This window comes from Larus michahellis, chromosome 1 (assembly GCF_964199755.1).
Source record: "Larus michahellis chromosome 1, bLarMic1.1, whole genome shotgun sequence".
NCBI classification, from domain to species: Eukaryota; Metazoa; Chordata; class Aves; order Charadriiformes; family Laridae; genus Larus; species Larus michahellis.
The window spans coordinates 159575429-159594650 of NC_133896.1; the positions used below are offsets into that span (position 1 = coordinate 159575429).

At 42.4% G+C, this 19222-nt stretch overlaps 1 protein-coding gene across 1 annotated transcript in view; it reads left to right on the forward strand.

Moving 5' to 3' along the window:
* The first annotated feature begins 715 nt into the window (after positions 1–715).
* NALF1 (NALCN channel auxiliary factor 1) overlaps positions 716–19222 on the forward strand; it is a 498459-nt gene continuing 479952 nt past the window's right edge. The window contains exon 1 of the mRNA XM_074561761.1: positions 716–2444. Coding sequence (XP_074417862.1) covers positions 1626–2444 — 819 coding nt within the window. The 5' untranslated portion in view covers positions 716–1625. The remainder of the gene's footprint in view (positions 2445–19222) is intronic.

The following is a 19222-nucleotide window of genomic DNA, read 5'->3' on the forward strand; positions in this document are numbered from 1 at the left end:
CAAGTTTTTCTGTTGCTGTAACTTCGGAGTGACCAAACAGTATTTTTATTTTAGCAAGAGCCCCTGCTGGTTGGGCCCTGCAGGTGGTGGGATATCTTCTTATCTTCTGTGGGTCTGAATGGAGATCATCAGCGATTCTTCATCCTAGTGGGAGGGTTAAGCCTGCTGTCTCTGTCTCTCTCTTCAGGCAGTGACATCTAAAAGGTGAAACACAACAACTGGCAGCCTTTACCCAGCTCGTGTTCTGGGACAGGGGTTTTGCAAAACTTCTACTGGCGGAACAGTTTGGGGTTTATGGGCATTTTCCTTTCCAGCTCATTGAGTGAAAGGCAGGCAGCTGTGTTCAGGCATTTTACTGAAGGGCCAAAACCTGCCAGGATCCAGTGCCTAGAGTTTCCTGTGCCATTTGTGATTTGCTATGACAAGGACAGACACAGCGACAGACCTCTCCAGCCACCATCCTGCGTGGACATGGTGTTTCGGGGCCACGAAGGGAAGGAGACCCTGAAGGAGAGAGGGCTGGAGGGTGGTACAGAGCAGTCCCTTCGGTGAGACAAGTGGAAAGAGTTGCACTGAGGAGGCCCTTTGGAGGGGCCATGTGGTCCCCAGTGCCTCTCCCACCTCCTCCTCCTCCTCCTCCTCAGGCAGGAGGAGGCAGAGTTGCTGCTGCTGCCAATGCGCCAGGATAGAGAGATCTCGGCGCGGGAGGAGATGACGCAAAAGGCAGAGCTCCCCCCAAAAAAGTGTTTCTCCAGGACGAAGATGGCGGCAACTTAGCCCAGGGGCCCAAGATGCCTGTGCCCATCGGGGGCCCCCAGCCAGGCAGTTCCGCCCCGTGCGCCCGGGGACACCGCGCCCGGCGGCAGCAGCGGCGGCAGCCGCAGCCCATTGTCACCAGCAGCGGCGGCGGCCCCGGCAGCCTCCTCCTCCTCTTCCTCTTCCTCCTCCTCCTCTTCAGCATCCTCGGCAGCGCTCCGGGAGCCCTGCAGCAGCGTCTCTCCAGTTAGAGCGGAGGGGGGAGAGGAGAAAGAGGAGACGGACACAGCGGTGCAGGCATCTGTGCCGCGGCTCGGGGCTGAGGAAGAGGAGCAGCGGCGGCGGCAGGGAGGAAGAGGAGACGAGGAGCCCTCCCGGAGCCGTCCGTCGGCAGCGGGGGACGCGGCATGCAGCTGTCCGGGGGCAGCGGGCTTTTCTCAGGAGGGAGATGGGGAGCTGCGATCTGACCATGCCTGGGTGAGAGGGGGAAAGGACCAGCCGCGCAGCCCCGCCACCACCAACTATCACCACTACCACCACCATCTCCTCTCCCTCCTCCTCTCTCTGCGTTATTGCTCTTATCTTCTCCACGGCACTCCGCGTTGGATAGACTGGGGCTGCTTCGTGTGGTGAGACCAAGGCAGAGCCACCGGCGAAACCCAACAATATCTCAGAGGAAGAAAAAGAAGAAAGAAAGAAGAGGGAGAAAGAGAGAGAGGGGGAGAGTGGAAGAGGGAGCGAGCGAGCGAGCGAGAGAAGGGAAGGCAGGCAAGAAAATCCCCCCAATCTTTTAAGTCAATGCATATTGTGGTGACACTGGCAAAGGAGCCCTCACGGTGGAGTCGGCCAGGGCTGTGCGTTCCCAAAATATGACCAGGGGTGCTTGGATGTGCAGTCGGCAGTATGATGACGGCTTAAAAATCTGGTTCGCACCCCGGGAGAACGAGAAACCCTTCACGGATTCAGAGAGGGCTCAGAAATGGCGACTGTCCCTGGCATCGCTCTTGTTTTTCACAGTCCTGCTCTCTGATCACTTGTGGTTCTGCGCCGAGGCCAAATTCACGGGGACCGGAGAGAAGGAGCAGCCGCCGCCCGAGAAGCCGGAGCCCGCGGAGCCGGAGCTGCTGGCGGGCATGGGGGAGCCGGCGCCCCCCGCGCCCCGGCTCCTCGCCCCCCCCTCGCCCTCCCTCCCGCCCTCCCCCGGCAGCAGCGGCGGCGGCAGCCGCGGCAGCCGCACCAACGGCACCGAGCCCCGGCACGGCAAGGCTGCTTTCCTGGGGAACTCCACCGCCAGGCCCCTGGAGACGTGCCCCCCCCCGAGCTCCTCGTCCGGGCAGTGCTTCAGCGTGGGGGACGCGGAGGCGGTGTGCCGGCGGCGGGGGGGGCCGGGGCGGCCGCGGGGCGCGGGGCAGAGCCCGGCGCCCGGCTGGGACCTGACGGATTTTTACCTTTCCTTTTGTAATTCCTACACACTTTGGGAGTTGTTCGCCGGGTTGTCCAATCCGGACACTTTGAACTGCAGTCTGGATGTGGTGCTGAGGGGGGGAGGCTCCTGCAGCCAGTGCGTCCAGGCTTACCAGCGCTACGACCAGCACGCTCAGGAGAAATACGAAGAGTTTGAGGTTATGCTCCAGAAATATTTACAGTCGGATGAGTACTCGGTGAAATCGTGTCCTGAGGATTGTAAGGTAGGAGCCCCTGCTGTGTTTCCTGTCCCTGGCTGGCGGGCTGGCATGCCTCCCTCCTCTGTTGTGGCTGCCGTGGTCCCTGTTTTGGCTGCTTCGGTCTCTGCTCCTGGCGCCGGCGGCCGTGGTTTTTAGGGTGCTGTCGGAGCTGCGGAGGATATCGGCGGGGAGACCCCGGTAGCGCGTTGCTAAAAGGGAGGCAGAGAGAGGGGGAAGGTTGGATAAAAAAAAAAAAAAAAGAAAAAAGAAAAATTAAGTGATCCCTGGTCCTCTGGGAGTGCAGCGCTGGATTTCCCCCTCCTCATGAATATGCGATTGGCTCCGGCTCGGCTGCCGGCTTCCAGCGGGCTGGGATGCGGCTTGGCGGCAGGCAGCGACAGGGGCTGCATGCCAATGAGCGGGGACCGGGACGGCAGCCGGGGCCGGGGCCGCCCGACGGCTCTGCCCTGCCCGCGGGCCCTCGGGGGCCGGCCGGGGCCGCAGCCGGCCGGCCGGCGGGCAAGCCCGCGGGAGGCACGGCAGGGCCGGGGCTCAGCCGGGGCCGGGGCGGCGACGTCCGCGGTGCCCGGAGGACGGGCGTCTCGTCCCCTCGCGGGGGCCGGGGGCGCGCACCGGGTGGGTTCCGTCGGACGCTTGGTCCCGGGGGCTGCGGGCAGCGGCAGCGGCGATGCGCGGGACGGCGGAGCTGGGGAGGTTCCTGGCCGTCTGGGGAGCGGGGAACGAGACCATGTCTCCCAGGCGCTCTGCCAAAATCTGTGGAGCTGGGAAGAGCTGGAGGACAAAGGTGGATGTCAGTGGGCACCGTGGTGGCCCTTGCTTGGGATGTGATGGTGACAGATTTTCAATAAGTTGCGGTGGTTTTCTGTGGGGCTGTCGGTTACTGCTCAGAGAGATCCAGAGGGTTTGCTTTCCCTTTGTCAAAGTCAGGGTCCCGCTTTGGCTCTGAGTAGTTGTTGTCTTCTTTCTACTTTTGCACAAGATTAGTTGGCCTAGCTCTCAAAACAGGAGAGGGCAGAAAAAAAGTGTTGTCCTTGGCGCCTAAAATAACTGACTGCATGCGTGTTGTGTCCATGTCCGTCCCCCCCCATTTTTTTGAAGTATTTGTTGAGAGCTGGGCCAGGTGAATGGTTTCTGCCCTGAACTGGATTATCTTGATTATTGTAGCAATACATTGACCAGTCTGAAGCAAATCCTGCTTTAGCAGTGGAACACAACACTGCATACAAATCATTGCTCTGAACAGAAGGCCTAGCAGTACTTCTGTGCTTTGTAACTTCAGCAGGGCCTTCTGAAATAATTTCATGGTAACAGTCCATGCCTAAAGAATCCCATTCACCAATAAGTTAGTGCAATCTGCACATATCTTTGACAAAAAAAAATAATAAAAATCAATCCACAGTCCCTCCAGAAGCTGAAATATCGTGTTATCTAATTGGATAAAGTAGGAAAGTTGCTGTATTTATTTTTTCTTGCTAAACTTGAAAAAAGTAAAGTAATCTCATCAGTAATTTTTAGTCCACTGTTTCTGGGTTATAAACTGTGTGTATTCACACTCATTGTATGTATGTTATGTACTCAGTTACTGATAATGTAAATGTATTTTATTTCCAGAGTGAACTGGCTAAGTAAAAACCATAAATTGGATAAGTAAAAAGCGTATCAAATATAAATAGATGTCTACTGCTGTAAGGACATCTTTGCCATTTCAGTAGCTCTTTAACTAGAAATTGACCTACTGATCTGTGCTGACAAACGATCAACATCTACTTGCTTAAAGTGATTTTTATGTATCACAGTTTAGTTTGACTGAACTTTACCATAAAGTGTGCAGTTGCTTTACAGTATATTATGGTGTAAAAGGTGTTGAAAATGAACAGAACAGCAAATGTACACTGTATAACAATTCCCCTTCGGAGACTGAATAAGGAGAAACACTTGTCTAATGATGGGGAAAAAGTGGTTGACATTAAAATGATCGCACAAAACATATAAATGAACTAGACAAATGCAGTGCCAGTGACCTACAGCTCTCCCATTCGTAGTGCCGGATGGTACAGTTTGATGTCTTGAGAATTTGGCCAACCAGTCTGTGTTAAAAATGAATGATATTCCAGCGGGGAAGAGGAAAAAGGACCCAAAGAGCAAACCCGAACCAAGGGTGCAACTTGGTGTTTTCGCTCTCCCTGCGGAGCCGGGCGGGGCGGCGGGTGCTGTCCAGGGTGCTGCACGGCAGCGCCCGCGGCACGCGGCACGCGGCCCGGCCAGGGAGGAGCCGCTCGCCTCCACCCACGCCCTGAGCTGGTGCCTCTGGGTCCCTCCGCAGCCTTTTGGCTCGTCCTGGTGGCTGAGAGAGCCAAGCGGCGAGCAGGTCCAGCCGTCTGGTAGCCGCGTGTGGTGATGTGCTTGTACGTGGTCCACCGTGAAGTGTGTGCGGGTGAAACTAGGAACTCACGGTGAATACTTTGTGACAACTGCAATATTTTGCTGGTCTTTCTGGTGCTTTATACATATTTCATTTATAAAACTAAATCAGGAAATAGCTTTTTTGTGTAAGTAAATATTAATTCTTTGAGTGTTGGGCATTTAGATGAATCTTAGCTTAAGAATCAGAATAGAAAATAGCTTGACATCTAACTATGCATTTTAGGTTCACACTGTTTGATTGGTTTATGTGGTGAACTGCTTTTTCTTTTCTTTTCTTTTCTTTTCAACAAAATGCTAAAAGTACTGACTTTACTCAGTAATCATGTGTGTAAGCCCTGGATTAATACAATTAAAGGCTTGTTAAATAATCTATTTCTATTTAAGACAACTTTAGTATTCTGGGAGGGCTGCTTCATTTGCAGAAAAAGAGAGCTTTTCACCTATTTGACCAACTATAGCTGATAGTTTCAGCTAATTTCAGTAAAATCAATAAAATTTACATCAAATAACAGTCAACCTAAAACTTGTAATGGAGTATTACTTCCCCCTTCCCCAGCTCTTCTCCCCTTCCCCCCTGACACAGCCACTTCTCACAGTAAAGAGTTGAAAACATGCGGGTTTCACAGTCTGGCAAGTGATACCTTTCAAGAAAGTACTGTTTGTTATAACAAATAGCACATAGCAAAATACTTTTGATGTATAACTCTCAACCTCGGACTTTGTATTTTCACATTCCTTTATCTGAAAGGGGAAGAAAATGAACTTTACTTCCAAAATATTCTGTGTTCCACTGCATGTCTCCTGGTCTCTGAAGAATATTTTAAATAAATTGCTTTGTATTGCAGGAATTTGCAGTCAGGAGTTGTTTGGGTTATCAGTTCACATTTAGCTATTCTACATAGTGAGTTTTGGTTTTGGTTTTAATACTCATTTTTGTGAAAATAATGCCGTCCTGTTATTAAGGTCTTACCATTAAACTTCTTGTTGAGTTCTATTGGGATTTTTGATCATTTTATAGAAAATGCTGAGAATTTTGAATTTTAGAACATTTGAAAAATCAGTATTTTTTTTTTGATAGTATCAATGAAGATGCATATGCATTTTATATTGTTAGGATGTCAGTAGACTTTGTATGTTGTTTAGAAGTTCTGGATATCAGTGTAGTCTCACTAAATCCATCTTCAGCTTCTTTCTTAAAAAATATCCTTGAAGTCTGATGTCTTTATATATTGTTTTCTTGTCTTGATAGTCACATATCAGTAATGGGTAAACAATAAGTAAGACAAATATTTGAATGTATTACATATTCAAGAAGGTGGCATAATATACTGAGTCACTAAAGTAACCGAGTAACTGAGAATCTGGATCTGCATTTCTTTTTTTCTGTTTTAGATTCAATTTAGATTTTTTTTTAATATTTATTAATTTTTACTTTTGCACATTATAAAGTAGTGGTTGTATTTACAAGAGATTGTTCTTGGCAATATCTAAAGTTTCTTGATTTTGAGAATATCATTTTTATATGCAGTGTGACACAGGACTGTATTCAAACAATTTACAGAGAGCTGTATTGGCTTGACGTTGGAAGACACAGTTCCTCGTAATGACTTGTCAGCTTTGTATCAGGGGAAATACTCAAGTTCTTATTCTTAAGACAGCAGGCAATCGCTCTGTGGAATAAAAGAAAATTCTGGCTACTTCTGATTAGGAACTGGGTCAAATAACTAAGTAGGACATATAAACGTAAAGGTTTTTAATTTTTTCTTTTTCTTTTTTTTTTTTTTTTTTTTTTTTGAGAGATAGAACCTATGTCTTTGTGACCAGTATCAGAGGCCAAGGATTTCTTGGCAGAAGTATTTATTAAAGTTTGAACAAAACATCAGTTAACATTCTTTAACCCAGTGAAAGTTGAGAGTGTTTGAAACGTGGCCTTCCTTAGTGCTAGCTAAAATATTGAAACATGCAATTCAGGTAAGTGCATTATAATTACAATAACAAAATAATGCAGTTTTCCTCCTAGAATATCAAGAGAAAAATAAAAATACACCACGTTTTTTATATCAACATTACTAAAAAGCAAACTTTAGCTGACATCCTAGGTGCTCACGCAGATTTTTTTTTCTTTCCCTCCCCCCAGGAATTAAATATCATTTAATAACTTCTGATTGGAGGTTTATGATATTGGTATCAGAAATATGTAAGAAAATAGCTGAGTTATAATACTGCTTAGTTGAAAAACATGCATATCAATACAGGGTTTCATATTAAACATAGATGGTATAGTTGATAGGAGTATAGAGCTGGTGCTTCTCTTACTAAATAATTTTTTTTCTTTAGATCACAGAGCTGCGTTCAACTACTTTTATTTGAGTAAGAGGATGACTGAAAGCTATTTAAAACAATTAAAATCACATTTGCTCTCATTTATCTGGAAATATCAAAGCTTATATGAATCATGACTTTTCCAAGAACTTTTTCCTAAACAGCATATGTAGTCTAATTAGGTTTTGATTTAAACTCTCAGTTACGCTGGCAGAAAAGAGCAGATGAGAAATTTGAAACCAAAAGCTCAAGTGATAAAAGAACCCTTCTGTTACAAAAGGTCATATAGACCAGCATCTGCCACAAAGTTAGACATTTCAACTGCACATCTTAATCACACAATAATTATATTATATGCAAGAGTGATACCTAAGCTAATCAGAAGAAACTCTTACAAATTAAACCTTCAGAAATCTGCACTGATGGTCAACATCTAATACAAATGGGAAACAAAAAAAAGTTAATTATTGAATTGATGCCTTTTTGGAATGTGCTGAAATTTAAATATTTATTTTAAAGCTCTTTTTAAAAGGAATTATATGCTGTATTTAAAAAGCCATGATACTTAAATGTATATATTTTTAAAAGTTTTGTTTAAAAAGCTGTGCAACTGATGTGACTTTATACATTGATGTTTGCACATACTATTTGTTCAGTTAACTGAAAAAAAAAGTTGCATTATTTTTCAAAACTAATTTAAGATAAATATGTGAATGAATTTAGTGTAACTGTTCGTGTAATAGTGCAGTAGTATATTAATATAGGGAGCAACAATGACTATATACTAATGGACTTTGTATTTTGGTCTAAAATCCTGATTCAGCAATCTGCCTCAGTCTCCTATTTTGAGCTAGATGAATGGCACTGCACTCAGGGAAGACTACGCACATGCTTATACTCATTCAATTGCTTAAATGCTTTGTTGGTTCAGGATCAGATCTCTTCACTCCTAAAAGAGCAAATGTCCCAGCGTGTTCGTTCCAGAAGTGAGTTCCCCCCACCTAACCCACCTAACTTTTTAAAAGTTTACATCTACTTGATCATCTGGATATTCAGCCCATTGATAATGTTGATGGGTACTTCATTCCTGATTTAGAAAAAAAAAGGATTGCAGGTGACTAGCTGAAGTGGATTCCACCCTAGTTCAGCAGACACCCTTTAGCGCTTCATGGTATTAGCATCCTTATGGCTATGGACCACATGGCTCTGCCATCAACTTTACTTTTTTCACTGGTTCCCCTTACATCAAGCAGTACACTTCACATGCACCTTGCAGAGAATGCAAGTCTTGCTCCTTCATTTCATGTTCTTCTAGGAAAAGTAATCAAAATGCAAATTATAATTCTATCACTTATCCTGCCTAAAAATCATTTGGTCTATACTTAGTAATTTATCATTTCAGTCTTGCATTAAGATCCATAATGTATTTAGAGCTGTGAATTGCCTAAAAGGGAAAAAGTAACTCAGAAGCTGAATTCTTAAATATTACTTTTTCATAAGACTCACTCATAACACTCCAGAAAATAGAAAAATTAAATACTTCATCTGACAAAAAAAAGGAGGTGTCCAGTATGGTTGTCCACATCAAATATAAAAGTTCGGACTCTCTTTGTAGTCAATGGAGATACATGGGTAATTCTAGAGTCTGAGTAAGTTCACAATGAAGTGCACATCTAAAATAGGTCAGATGGATTATGCCCTAAAAGTACCTCTTTTCTGTTCATTGCATCTAAAGAGCACATACTGTTGTTTTATCTCGGATACAAACGCCTCCACTGTGGACCTCTGAAGTCATATTAGATGTACACTAACAAAGTGATTTTGGTATAAAAAATAAGCTTGGATGAAGTTGTGTTCATATGCAAAATTTAACTGTGACAAGTTTGTAAAATCCTGCTACTTGTGCTGTCCCACACCAGCCTAGTGAAATCACAAGCCTCTTTCACTTCTCTGATAACTGTATTCTGTTGCTGAAGAATGTGTGAGCTGTGCAATCTGCTTCCTAGGGATGAGAATAGGAAAGGCCTTGTATACTTAAAACTATATTTTTATCACTTTTTTAAGAGAGGGGAGGCCAAGGGCTCCTACATATTACTTTTTGAATTGTTATTTCTAACAAGAAACCATACAATAACAATTGTAGGTCATCTTCTTAATAGCAATTTTTGCAGGTAAATCTGCTACACATTCTTTCTTATTCTCCCTTCTCTCTTTGCAAGGAAGGTGGAGGTTTTTTTGGGTGGAGACGTCAATGTGTGTGAGAATTCCTATACATTACTCTGGGTTTAATTTTCTTCCCTTAGACCAAATGAGAGGGAACTCCCAAGCCTACCCAGTCTCTCTCACTCAAGAGGCAAGTATTCTTAGACATTTATGCCACTTCACTAAAATAACCATACTGTACTTTTCTGTGTATTTTTCTCTGTACTTTTCTCTTGTCAGAACTGTAAAGCAAACATCGCTAAGTGAGAGCGTGTGATAGTTTGGTTTACTTTACAGCATCAATCAGTTAGATGAATACAAATTCAGTGAGACACTAAGGAAATATTCTGGCTCATAGAGAGATTTTATTAATTTGAAGGTATGTTAAAAAAATAAAGACCAAATTTTTTTTTTTTTTAATTTGTGATCTGACCTTGTCTGCAAACAGGGTAGATGTATGAAAGACGTAGGTCGCTCCTTTAGAACATTCAGATTGAAGAGCCACATCCAGAGAGCTCCCAGTCCATAATGACGAAGAGAACAGGGCATGATGTAAAGCAGCTTTGAAGTGAAGTTGATTAACACTTGATATTCACCCACCCTTCACCCCATGTCTTTCATCCAAACTGATGGATGTGTCTTGAAAGCTGTGTTTGAAATTAAAGTGTCCTAAAACCTTTATGGGAGAACCTGGTAGGACCCTTTGAAGCACTGGTTGAACTGTTGGGATTAATGGTGATGATAAATGTTCAACTCATAAACTTCCAGCTGTTGTATATGAATATCTTGGTCTTTTGAAGTGTCTTGGAGATTCTGTTGGGAATGTTCACCTCTCATGTAGATTGTTGTTGAGAGATCATTCAGAAATTTCATCATTAGAAGACAGCTTGCTGATTAAAAACAATAGCAAAGATGATCAGAATTGAAGTTATCAATAAATAATATGTTTGGGTCCAGGCTTTTAGAAATTCTGCAGCAGTGTCACTATGGATGTTTTAAATGACTTCAGTGAAATTAGGGGGAAACTGTACCTGAGAGATTACAAATAAAAAAAAGGTCCAAATATTCTCTTTTGGGATAACACAGTGGCATTCTTCTGATTTTTTTTTTATGTTATAATTTAGGCAAGTTCCTTAGTCAAGGAATTATATTTTCAAATTTATCCATTATAAAATCTGAAAAAGAAAAAAAAGGAAGTATATTATTTTTATATTTTAGAATACACAATATACTGTAGTTTTCATGAGATATTTTCCAGAGAAAAAATAGTATCTCGAATGCTTTTAAAATGCATGTTTAATTCTTGCTGATCCTCTGCATGTTAGATTAGATGCTGAATGCTTATGTAAGTGGTATCTTGGGCCTGTCAACACATTTAATCTCTGTAAAACATCATAATGCAGTATTTTTATTACATTTTGAAGATATTAGCAATCCAGGACCAGAGGACATTCTTTATTAAAGGGGAGGGGAAAAGATGGATTGTCTGTGGTATTTAGAAAAATCATTTTTTTCTTATTTTATTCATTCTTTTAGAAGAATAAGATAGTTTCCAGAGTTTGTTGATTGGTGTTTTGCTGATTGTTACTCTACATTGGTTAGTTTGCTCTCCATATTTCAGGGGTTATACTCACAGGTTCTACTCAAAAAACCTAATTTTGTGAGATGTATTCATTTAGATGAATACTTGGATTTAAGGAAGAATTTGAGCAACCCTTAGATGCTTTAAAATATGTATTAAAAGTTAATTACATATCTTGCAGATTTCTGTGTGTAGTAAGAGACAACTAAATATAAGACATTAAATAAGAACATGTATTTATGTACATGTATTCTTCATGAGGAACAGTATAGCAGACAGAAAAATCTTTTGCTGCTATGGAAAGTTTATTCTTAACTCATGTTAGGTGATAATTGATTTATTATGCACATGATTCAGGAAAACATATACATATACTATTAGTATAACTTCATCATTTAGAGGGGTATCTTTATTATTGTTAGAGCTAAAGTTACATTTACCAAGGTACTAAAATGATCTCTGCTGAGAAAAATTTTTATATTTGTATACATGCACACTGGATTAAAAAATAGATTTTCTTTAAAACAAAGCCCAGCTTGTAGAAGGGCAATAAAAAATAGCAAATATACAATAAAATTTATTTTTTTTAGGCTGTTTGTATTATGGGATAAATAATGTAAGTATATATTTTTTTAAAATATATTTACAAAAATTACATGCAAATTTGCCATGAGTATTCCTTAACATTGCCTTCGTATATGATATTTATTGAAACTGGATTTCTCTATAGAAGAGCTTTAGGATAATAATAATGTTTTATTTATTCACAGTTGCAAGTAAAAATTCTTGTGTATTCAAAGACTTACAGCTGACTTTTAAAAGAAGATCACTTCATCTCACTTCGCACACCTCACTTTAAAATTAATTCTTTCAAAATATGAGAAAACTATGTCTTTGAGTTTCAAAATGACAAAAATAAAATTGTGTGTTAGTCATAATCTCTTTTATTAAAATCGGCTACAAATAATGCAAAATCTGTGCTTTAGTAAAGACTAAAACCTCTGGAAATTTTCAAGAGAAGTATTACCATAATATCTATTTAGAATACTTATCGTTAGTCAATTCCTTAAGCAAGTTTCTGGTTGTTTTCCAGTGCGATGTGACTGTACTGATTCCAGCTATGTTAAAAAGTCAGGCACATAGTGTAATCAGTGAAGAAAGATCCATGTCATAAGAGCCTAATTCATCGACCTTTTTCATTATTAAGTATTCCAAATGCATCTATTTTGGAGTTCTGCAAATTTTATACCCCTGTACGTACAAAAGCATCCTTTCATGTTTTTTCCTTCAGACTATGTTCAAGCTGTTAATATTGTGGTACAGCGCTTTAAAGTGATACTGGGCAGTTTTGATAATAAGGAAGTTTTTATATAAGGGAAGAAGTATGGGATGCCCCAGCACGTGCTGCCAGGAAAGTAGAGGCTCTGCCTGTTCGGCTACACGGTTGGAGCAGAGCCAGGGCTGAGGATATATGGGAATTAGATTCCACTGGCTTGAGGTTCTGCACTTGAAAAAAGGAAGCAAAACAAAAACGTAGCCAACGTCCCATGGGATGGCTTTTAAAATTTTTTGTGCATTCAGGGATGAGAGATGTTCGTTTCTAGTCCCATTCTGTGGTGGAGTGAAAGTCTTCCTGTAAATATTTCTACACAGAACGTGCCATGACTTGGAAAAGTGTTATGAAGAAGTAGGAGTTTCTGAACAAGGTACATTTGAAATATTGGCCAAATTATCTTAAAAGCAGAATTCATTTATTTTTATTTTTTTCTTCTATGCTTTCTGATATAACAATCCTTGGGCTAATGACCCCTATTACAAGGTAAGTTTAGCTAACAAGATACAGTGTATCACTGGAGTTCAGGAAATGAGGCTTGCTGTTTTATATCCCAATTCAGTTAGAAGTGCATTATGGTTTCTTTTGTCTCTATTTAAATCTTATAAATGTTAAATCTGAATCTTATAAATATACACTTTTTGCATCCTCAGTCTATTAATGAAATTAAATCATTAGCTTTTCAAAATTTAGCAGCTGAGATTGATTCCTGGGATGTGACCTGGGTACATGTACTGCAAGCCAATCTCTGTATGACAGATGTGAATTTAAAATATTGCTTTATTTTAATTTGTAAATATAGACCAATTTTCTTTAGTTAGGAGTCTACAATGACATAAACCAGGACTATCTCCATTGAAATCAATGGCTTTACTTAAATGTAATATTGTTTTGAGAGCAGAAGGAGGCACATGATAGCATTTAAAACTCAAACATATGAAATCAAAGGGACAGATTTGACACAGACTGATTTGCTTTACAAACCTTGTTACAAAAAGCAATATGCAGAGTGCCTTAAATGCTCATTTCCCTGTCTTTCACTGATGTTACTAATTTGTTGTTGTTGTCAGATTAATGTTCTTTTTTCCTTTTCTTTGTTGTTGTACTTGGTCTTGATCCCATTCTCTTATTCTATTGATTTTTCAGACACACTGTAGAAAAATATTATGAGCTTAACTTGTTCAGCTATCCAGGAGGGGAAAACCTTGAACATAACAGTGCAGAATTAATTTGCCTTTTCCAGCCCAGATTGCAGGTCATCTGCTAGGTTTAAAGGGAGAAATGTTGATCAGTAGTATTGCTAGTTTAAACCCAGAGAAGCTGCTTTGATTGCTGTAAAGACACTCTGTATTTACGCTGGTATAAATACAGTTAGAATTTAAGCATAAGTTGAAGAATTGATCAGGTAATGGAAGTTCTGCTCCGTGGTACATTTCAACACTCACAAAAAAGGTAGTAATTTTAACAATGACTCATCTTAAAGAAAAATTACAGGTATTATACACACATACGCATGTATGTATGTGTAATATATATATATCTATGTATATGTATGTGTCTTACAAGAGGTGCAACAAGGAAGTTACTGAAGTATGATCAAGCATCTTGGAAAAGCCAGGACAGTCCTGAAGTGGAGTCCTATGGAAATCTTTGAAATTACTTGGATTCTTTAAAATTAAGAAGTAGTTTAGGAAGTAAAGAAAAATGTAGCAATTGTTTCTAAATGGTCTTTTCCTTTTTTTCAGTCACTGATATGTTTGTTTTCTGATTGATCTGGAAAAGTAAATTATTTAGAGTATTTTCTTTCTTTCTTCAAGAGTTCAGAAAGGCCCAACAGTAAATGTGGAATACACAAGCATCAATTGCCGATGTCATAGCCAGGATGCACAATAACCCTGTTTTACGTTGGTTTTCGCAACTACTTTGTGGAGACCCTCCATGTGTTTGGACTGAAATTTGAATTGCTGGTGGGAATAAAAGCACCTAAAACTCAATGTATCTCTGCTGCATAATATTAATAGATCATGGAAGAAGTTATCTTAAATGTTTTATTTGCTCAATTGGGATATTTTAGATTATTTTTATTTCTGCCTTTTTATTTGCACATTAGGTAACAAGGATTTTTGTGTGTTTATGTGTTTTTTTTTAAGACCAGGATCTTTTGATTGCTGATCTGGGAGATCAGGTTTTTGTTACTGTTGCATCATCTGAGTTTTATGGTTTTTATGGATTAGCTTGTGCAACATAAGCATGGATTTAAGTTACTTCCATTTATGTAAACATTTTTTGCAGTTTAGTGTATACTTGTGTCTGTTTCTTTTCGATCACTGGAGAAACATTCCTCCTTAAATTTTGGTATGAATGGAAATATTTGGAGTATTTTTTTTTCTCATAGTTTTTAATATAGGCCTGATTTGAAAAGAGCTGGTATTTGGTTTGGAAGAGATCTTTTCTCCTTTTATAGTTGTTTAGATCTGCAAGAGGAGGAGACGCTATGTTTTGCAGCTTGCAGGAAATATTTACATCTCAGAATTTTACCAAAATCATGACTGGCAGGGAAGATCAGCAGGCTCACAGGGAGGAAAAAGAGATCTGTGAGCATCAGTAAGCTTTTTTTTTGGGTTACTCTAAATTTGTGGTGCTGTGTACAGGATGGAAAATGGAAATTAAAGTACATATCAACAGAGAGACATTTAAAATCATATGGTAATATGTTTGAAAGAGAAGCAAAAAACCAGAAAGTGTTTGTTTTTTTTCTGCAAGTAATGGTATTATTGGGGAAGACAAATATTACAGTAATTCAGCAATGCAGGGCCCCATAACATGCAATGCATGACGAGGTGCAACTGTTATGTTCCTCAAAGGGCTGGCCCTGCTTCAAATTCTTCACTTTGTGTCTTAATAGAGTTAAACCACAACTATTTATTTCTTACAAAGCCTGTACACAGTTGAGCATGCAGCTCACAAATCTCAAGTGCTTGAACTGTGTACAGGCAGCTGCCCCGAGGCTGTGTCTCCATTAGCATTTTAGTTCAGGTCAGGGGTGTGCTTTTAAAACAAATCTCCTGCTCACTCCCACTCCCACTCTTACTGCATCTCGATTCACATCACGAAGCAATCTGGGAGCACACAAACTGGATTGCTTTCAGCAGAAAATAAAGGCAAAGAAGTGCCCCAGGAGTGCATCTAATGAGTTGCAGACACTAAGGGACACGCAGTCTATAGAATCATGGAATCATAGAATAGTTTGGGTTGGAAGGGACCTTTAAAGGTCATCTAGTCCATCCCACCTGCGATGAGCAGGGACATCTTCAACTAGATCAAGTTGCTCAGAGCCCTGTCCAGCCTGACCTTGAATATTTCCAGAGAGAGGGCGTCTACCACCTCTCTGTGAAACCCATTCCAGTGTCTCACCACCCTCATCAGAAAAGATGTCTTCCTTCTATCTAGTCTAAATCTACCCTCTTTTATTTTAAAACAATTACCCCTTGTCCTATTGTAACAGGCCCTGCTAAGAACTTTGTCCCCATCTTTCTTATAAACCCCCTTTAAGTACTGAAAGGCTGCAATAAGTTCTGCCTGGAGCCTTCTTTTTTCCAGGCTGAACAGCCCCAGCTCTCTCAGCCTGTCCTCATAGGAGAGGTGTTCCATCCCTCTGATCATTTTTTGTAGCCCTCCTCTAGACCCGCTCCAACAGGTCCATGTCTTTCCTGTGCTGAGGGTCCCAGAGCTGGACGCGTTACTCCGGGTGGAGTCTCACCAGAGCAGAGTACAGGTGCAGAATCACCTCCCTCAACCTGCTGGCCACAATTCTTTTGATGCAGCCCAGTATATGGTTGGCTTTCTTGACCTTCCTTTCCTGGCTGACATACCTGTAGAAGCCCTTCTTATTATTCTTTGCATCCCTTGCCAAGTTCAGCTCCAGCTGTGCCTTGAGCTTCCTGACTCCGTCTCTGCACAACTCTTCCCAGTATACCTGTCCCCGCTTCCACTGCCTGTGCATTTCCTTCTTGCCCTTTAGTTTTACCAGCAGGTCTCAACTCAGCCATGCCGGTCTCTTGTCTTTCTTTCCTGATTTCTTACACTTGGGGATCGAGAGCTCTTGAAATCCATGGAAAGAGTCCTTAAATATCTACCAGTTCTGTTCTGTTCCCTTGTCTCTGAGGGCGGTTTCCCAGGGGGTTCTACTGACTAACTCCTTGAAGAGCTGGATTTTTGCTTTCCTAAAATTCAGGGTCCTGACTTTATTCCTCGCCTGACCCGTATTCCTCAGGACTGTGAACTCCACTAATGCATGATCACTGCAGCCCAGGCTGCCTCCAAAATTGATGTCAACAGTTTGCTCACTTGAGTGGGTAACCATCAGATCCAGTATCACATCCCCTCTGGTAGGGCTGTCTATTACCTGGCTTAAGAAGTTATCCTCAATGCGTTCCAGGAGTCTCCTGGATTGCTGTGCTTATCATGCGACTTTTCCAGCAGATATCAGGGTGGTTGAAGTTGAAGCAGGACTAGAGCCTGTGAGCATGATGTCTCCTGTAGCTGGAGTAAGAAGGTTTGTCAATAGGCTCCCCTTGATCAGGTGGCCTGTAGTAGACACCAACCACAAGGGTCTGTTTGTTGCCTTGGTCTCTAATTCTTATCTATAAGCTTTCAACCTGCTCATGGCTGTTCTTCAGACACCGCTCTTCACACTCCTATCCATTTCTTGATGTAGAGGGCAACACCTCCACCCCTCCTTCCTCGCCTGTCCCTTCTGAACAGCCGGTAGCCATTGATAGCCACACTACAGTCATGGGATTCCTCCCACCAAGTTTCAGTAATGACAACTAGGTCTCAGCTTTCTAGCAGCATGGTGGCTTCCAACTCCTGTTTGTTGCCCATGCTGCGTGCATTGGTGTAGAGGCACTTTAGCTGGGCTGTTGGCCATGACAATCTTCTTAGAGGAACACCCCATAATTCCTTTGGGGTGTTTCATTGGTGTTTCCCTCTCGGCTCCTATTACCTCAGAATCCCTGGCTCATCTCTGGAAGACTTCAAGTGTGCTGCAGTGTAGCCAACATGTCTCAGAGCACCAGGCTGTGGGCCCTCACTAGCACCCTGAGCACCTAACCTTGGTGTCTCATCCCACTGCTTGTCACGGGCAAACCTGATATTGTCCCGCTGCCCCTTTAAGCCTAGTTTAAAGCTCTGTCAATGAGTCAAAGAATAGAATAATAGAATCATAGAACCATTTAGGTTGGAAAAGACCCTTGGGATCATTGAGTCCAACTGTCAACCCCACTCTACAAAGTTCTCCCCTACACCACATCCCTTAACACCACATCTAAACAAGTCTTAAACACATCCAGGGATGGTGACTCCACCACCTCCCTGGGCAGCCTATTCCAGTGTCTAACCACTTTTTCTGTGAAAGAATTTTTTTCCTAATGTCCAGCCTAAACCTACTGTGTTGCAGCTTGAACCCATTCCCTCTTGTTCTATCGCTAATTACCTGTGAGAAGAGACCAGCACCAACCTCTCTACAGTGTCCTTTCAAGTAGTTGTAGAGAGTGATGAGGTCTCCCCTCAGCCTCCTCTTCCTCAAACTAAACAGTCCCAGCTCCTTCAATCGCTCCTCATAAGAGTTATTCTGCAGGCCCTTCACCAGCTTTGTTGCCCTCCTCTGCACTCGCTCCAGCACCTCGATATCTCTCTCATATTGAGGTGCCCAGAACTGGACACAATACTCAAGGTGTGGCCTCACCAGTGCTGAGTACAGGGGGACAATCACCTCCCTCCTTCTGCTGGTCACACTATTTCTAATACAAGCCAGGATGGCATTGGCTTTCTTGGCCACCTGGGCACACTGCTGGCTCATGTTCAGCTGCTTGTTAATTAGAACCCCCAGGTCCTTTTCCACCAGGCAGTTCTCCAGCCACACTTCCCCAAGCCTGTAGCGATGCATGGGGTTGTTGTGGCCCAAGTGCAGGACCCGGCCTTGGCCTTGTTGAAGCACATTCCATTAGCATTGGCCCATCGGTCCAATCTATCCAAGTCTCTCTGTAGAGCCTCCCTATCCTCATGTAGATCAACACTCCCACTTAGCTTCGTGTCGTCTGCAAACTTGCTGATGATACACTCTATGTCCTTATCAAGGTCATCAATAAAAATGTTAAACAGAAATGGTCCCAACACGGAGCCCTGAGGGACATCACTTGTGACCGGCCACCAGCTGGATTTAACTCCATTGGGCACCACTCTTTGGGACCGCCCATCCAGCCAGTGCTTGATCCAGCAGATCGTATGCTCATCCAGGCCATGAGCCACCAGTTTTTCCATGAGAATTCTATGGAGGACCAGCCAGATTGTAAGCAAAGACCCTCTTCCCTCTTTCAGAAGGGTGAATCCCATCTGATGCCAGCAAACCTGGTGCCATGTAGGCCACCCCATTATCGAATAGGATTATAGGACTATGGTTAGCCTGAAGTAAAACCTATGAAACATACATAATGTGGATGCCAGGCTCTCAGCACTATTTCAGTCTACAGAGGGTTTCTACAGAGCCACACTTCTTTTTAATATTCACATAGATGTAGCTAAAGAGACTGAAATTCAACCCTCCCCAGGAGATAATTCCCAAAGTATCTCAGCAATTTCTTCAGGACTGCAGCTGAAGGCCCTGAGCCGAAACTCTGAAATGATTCACTGCACCTGGCTCTATATAATCATGGTGCTAGTGACCATCTATTATTCTTTTTTATTCTTTTTTTTTTTTTTGTAGTTTTTTCCCCTCCATCTTCTGCTGGCATGCCTATGGAGGTGATGCACTGCACGGTGCAGATTTTTTGCTCTGTGCCTTCCCTGCAGCTGCCAAGGCTCTGTGCAGCAGAACCACTGCAGCTCTATTTTTCTCAGCACCTTCCCAGCGCACGGACG